The sequence below is a fragment of the Chanodichthys erythropterus genome, chromosome 9 (genome assembly GCF_024489055.1).
Source record: "Chanodichthys erythropterus isolate Z2021 chromosome 9, ASM2448905v1, whole genome shotgun sequence".
In the NCBI taxonomy this organism is placed as follows: Eukaryota; Metazoa; Chordata; class Actinopteri; order Cypriniformes; family Xenocyprididae; genus Chanodichthys; species Chanodichthys erythropterus.
This window is the reverse complement of record NC_090229.1, coordinates 23,704,852-23,708,310: the sequence shown is the minus strand read 5'-3', so window position 1 is coordinate 23,708,310 and position 3,459 is coordinate 23,704,852. Positions and strand designations below refer to the sequence as shown.

The following is a 3,459-nucleotide window of genomic DNA, read 5'->3' as shown; positions in this document are numbered from 1 at the left end:
TAGGTTTAGGGGTAGGAATAGGGTTAAGACTAAATTTTCTGACTGGAATGTTGTTCCAGGATCAACAAAATATGTTGATCCTGGAACATGTCTTACTTGGCAAAATCACGGTGACCCTGCCACACCTGCCCCAACAGATGAGCCATGACTAAGTAAAACTATTTACTCTGTGATACAAAATGAAAAACAGTGATACAGTACCTCCTCCACCACATGACACTTTGTAGCACAACAACACTGACAAAAAGCAGTAACTTTGTTTAACACAATTAAGGCGCCATCACATGACCCCCATGAAAGTCACTTGTTACGATGTCAGGTTTTTCTCCAGTATGGATTTGTTTCTTTCGTTTCAAGTAGCTTGCTCTGGAATTAGGTTTCCCACGGACATGAAATCTCCGATGCGATCTAAAATTACAGAGCCATTTAAAACTCTTTCTACACAGACAGCACACATAGGGTCTTTTGTCTGCATGAATTTTCAGGTGTATCTCTAAGTGTGAAGGCAAAATAAATGTTTTATTACACTGATTACAATTGAATGGCCTTAGTCCAGAGTGAATGCGCAGATGATTTTTGAAATTGCTCATCTTTGCAAATCTCTTGCCACATTCTGAACACTGCGATTTCTCTCCAAAATGAGTTTGCAAATGACTTTTAAGCTGTCTTAGATAAGCAAAACTCTTCTCACACTGAACACACATGTAAGGCCTGTCTCCAGTGTGAAGTCTCATGTGAGCCGTAAGGTTTCCTTTAAGTGCGAAACTTTTTCCACAAGGGCAGGAGAAAGGCCTTTCTCCGGTGTGAATACGCATGTGAATCTGAAGTTTTGATTTGCTTTCGCAAATCCTTCCACAGTGATGGCAGGTAAAAGGCTTCTCATTGGTGTGCACACTTCTCATGTGACCATTAAGAAGTCCCTTATATCTGAAACCCATACCACACAGATGGCAACTGAAAGGCTTTTCTCCAGTATGAAGTTTCATGTGATAATTAAGGAGTCCTTTATGTATGAAACTCTTTCCACACTGAGGGCAGGAGAAAGGCTTTTCTCCAGTGTGAATTTGTATGTGAATCTTCAGGTTTGATTTGCTTTCACAAATCCTTCCACAGTAATGGCACACGAAAGGCTTCTCATCGGTATGAATATATCTCATATGACGACTAAGTTGTCCTTCAAGAATGAAACTCTTTCCACACTGAGGGCAGGTGAAAGGCCTCTCTCCAGTGTGAAGTCTCATGTGATAGTTAAGGGATGTTTCATGTTTTAAACACTTTCCACATTGATGGCACTTGAAAGGCTTCTCCTCAGTATGACATCTCATGTGTGCCTTAAGGTTGTTACTTATTTGAAACCCCTTTCCACATTGGTGGCATTTGAAGGGCTTCTCTCCAGAGTGAATTATTACATGCCTGTTAAGGCGTGTTATGTCTTTGAAACTCTTTCCACATTGATGGCATATGAAATGGTTCTCTCTTGAGTGAATTCTCATGTGTAAATTAAGGGTTACTTTATGTATGAAACTCTTTCCACATTGATTGCATGTGTAAGGCCTTTCTCCAGTGTGAATCCTCATGTGATCCCTTAAGGTCTTGCTTCGTATGTAACTTTTTCCACACTGATTACATGTGAAAGGCCTTTCTCCTGTGTGAATCCTCATGTGATCCCTCAAGGTCTTGCTTCGTGTGTAACTCTTTCCACATTGATCACATGTGTAAGGCTTCTCTCCAGTGTGAACTCTCATGTGGTTTTTAAGGCTTCCTTTTGTAGTGAAAATGTTCCCACACTGTTGGCAGGTGAAAGGGCACTGTCCAGTGTGATTTGCCTCATGTTTTTTAAGGCTTTTTTCATAAGTGAAATTCCTGCCACACTGAGGGCAGATGTAACACTTTTTAGAACCTTTCTTCCGAGCTCTTTTTTGTGAGGGCGCCTGTTCAGTCTGTGAGCAAAGTGTTTCTCCATGATGATCTTCCTCCTCCATTTCATTCAGTTCTTGACTCTCCACTTTCATTACCACCAGGTCTATGGTGAAATAAAAGAATAATACAAGTTAACCCAGTTTAATGGCACAAAGTAACATCAAACTGTTATTTTTACCCTTGCAAAAGGTTAATTCTGTCATGTAGTGACAAGACAGATCACACACACAAATATTTGTTATATTTAACTAATATTCAACAATACCTCTCACCCAAGAAGTAAACCATGAGGTAGAGTTCTAAGGCACTGCCCCTGAAGAGCAACTAAAGCCCAAAGTGTAATTCATTTCAAAGGATACATTCACATGACCAGTTTTTGGGATTGACAACTACATTTACTTACAGGTGTGAGTCTTGAAATGTCCTGACCAAACAAGCAACTTACAGTAGCGTCTTAAATAGGGCTGCATAATATATTGTATTAGTATTAATATTGCGATGTGCGCATAGTTAAAATCAAGAAGTGAAAGTTAATCATTTGAATTTGTTTTACACTAACGGTCAAAAGTTTTTGAACGGTTAGATTTTTTAGTGAAGTTCACAACGTAATTTCGGGAGGAGTGAACCCATCTAATCTTTCAATTAGTGAAACTCAAACATAATCTCAAGAGGAGGGAACCCTAATCTTTCAATTACATCCAGAGCATATAAGCAGTTGTTTCGATATCCCTCCACCTCCCCAACTCCACCACATAAATTAAGCATCTCATCTATCGTACTCCTCTTCCATGCACTAGTAGTCCCTGGGGAGTATATCCAAGCTCGAGTTGAAGCTGCTTCCTCGAGCCCCTCCACAGCGGACAGCAAGCCAAATACGCTTAACCTTATTAGCTTAAAGATTTTATGAGGAAACGAACTCATGAAATGTTTTTAAGTCTCTTCTGCTCACCAAGGCTTCATTTCATGTTTCAAAATACAGCAAAAAAAACAGTACTATTTTTGTGAAATATTTTTACAATTTAAAATAACTGTTTTCTATTTGAATATATTTTAGAACGCATTTTATTTCTGTGTTGGCAAAGCTGAATTTTCTAGTCTTTCTAGATTTCTAGTGTCACATGATCCTTCAGAAATCATTCTAATGTGCCGATTTGCTGCTCAAGACACAATTATCGTACTATTCTAGACTTTCTATTTCAGACAAAAAAAAATAAAAAATTACTGTTCAAAAACTTTTGACCTGTAGTGTCAGTCCTGATGGTTTCAACATTCAAGTAATTTCAAACCATTCAAGCACAATAAGACATGAAAGAGAATTCAATTTGGACCTTACACCTCGTTCTCTGCGCGCACACATATCTGCACAGACATAGGCGAACACAGCCCGGAGGACACGGCGTCCATGATTTCCAACAAAAATATCAAATTTTGACTCGTCTGACCATAGAATACTTTCCACTTTGAAACAGTCCATTTTAAATGAGCCTTGGCTCACAGGACATGACGGTGCTTCTGGACCATGTTCATATTTGGCTTCCT

At 39.1% G+C, this 3,459-nt stretch overlaps 1 protein-coding gene across 1 annotated transcript; it reads right to left on the bottom strand.

Annotated features, from left to right (window-relative positions):
- Positions 1-269: 269 nt before the first annotated feature.
- On the bottom strand, positions 270-2,012 carry LOC137026453 (zinc finger protein 160-like). Its single transcript, XM_067393808.1, has one exon. The coding sequence runs from the start codon at positions 2,010-2,012 to the stop codon at positions 270-272; it is 1,743 nt and encodes a 580-aa protein (XP_067249909.1).
- Between the last annotated feature and the right edge of the window lie 1,447 nt (positions 2,013-3,459).

Excerpts from the sequence above, each read along its gene's own strand:
- LOC137026453 (XM_067393808.1), bottom strand. The coding sequence starts at position 2,012 with ATGAAAGTGGAGAGTCAAGAACTGAATGAAATGGAGGAGGAAGATCAT.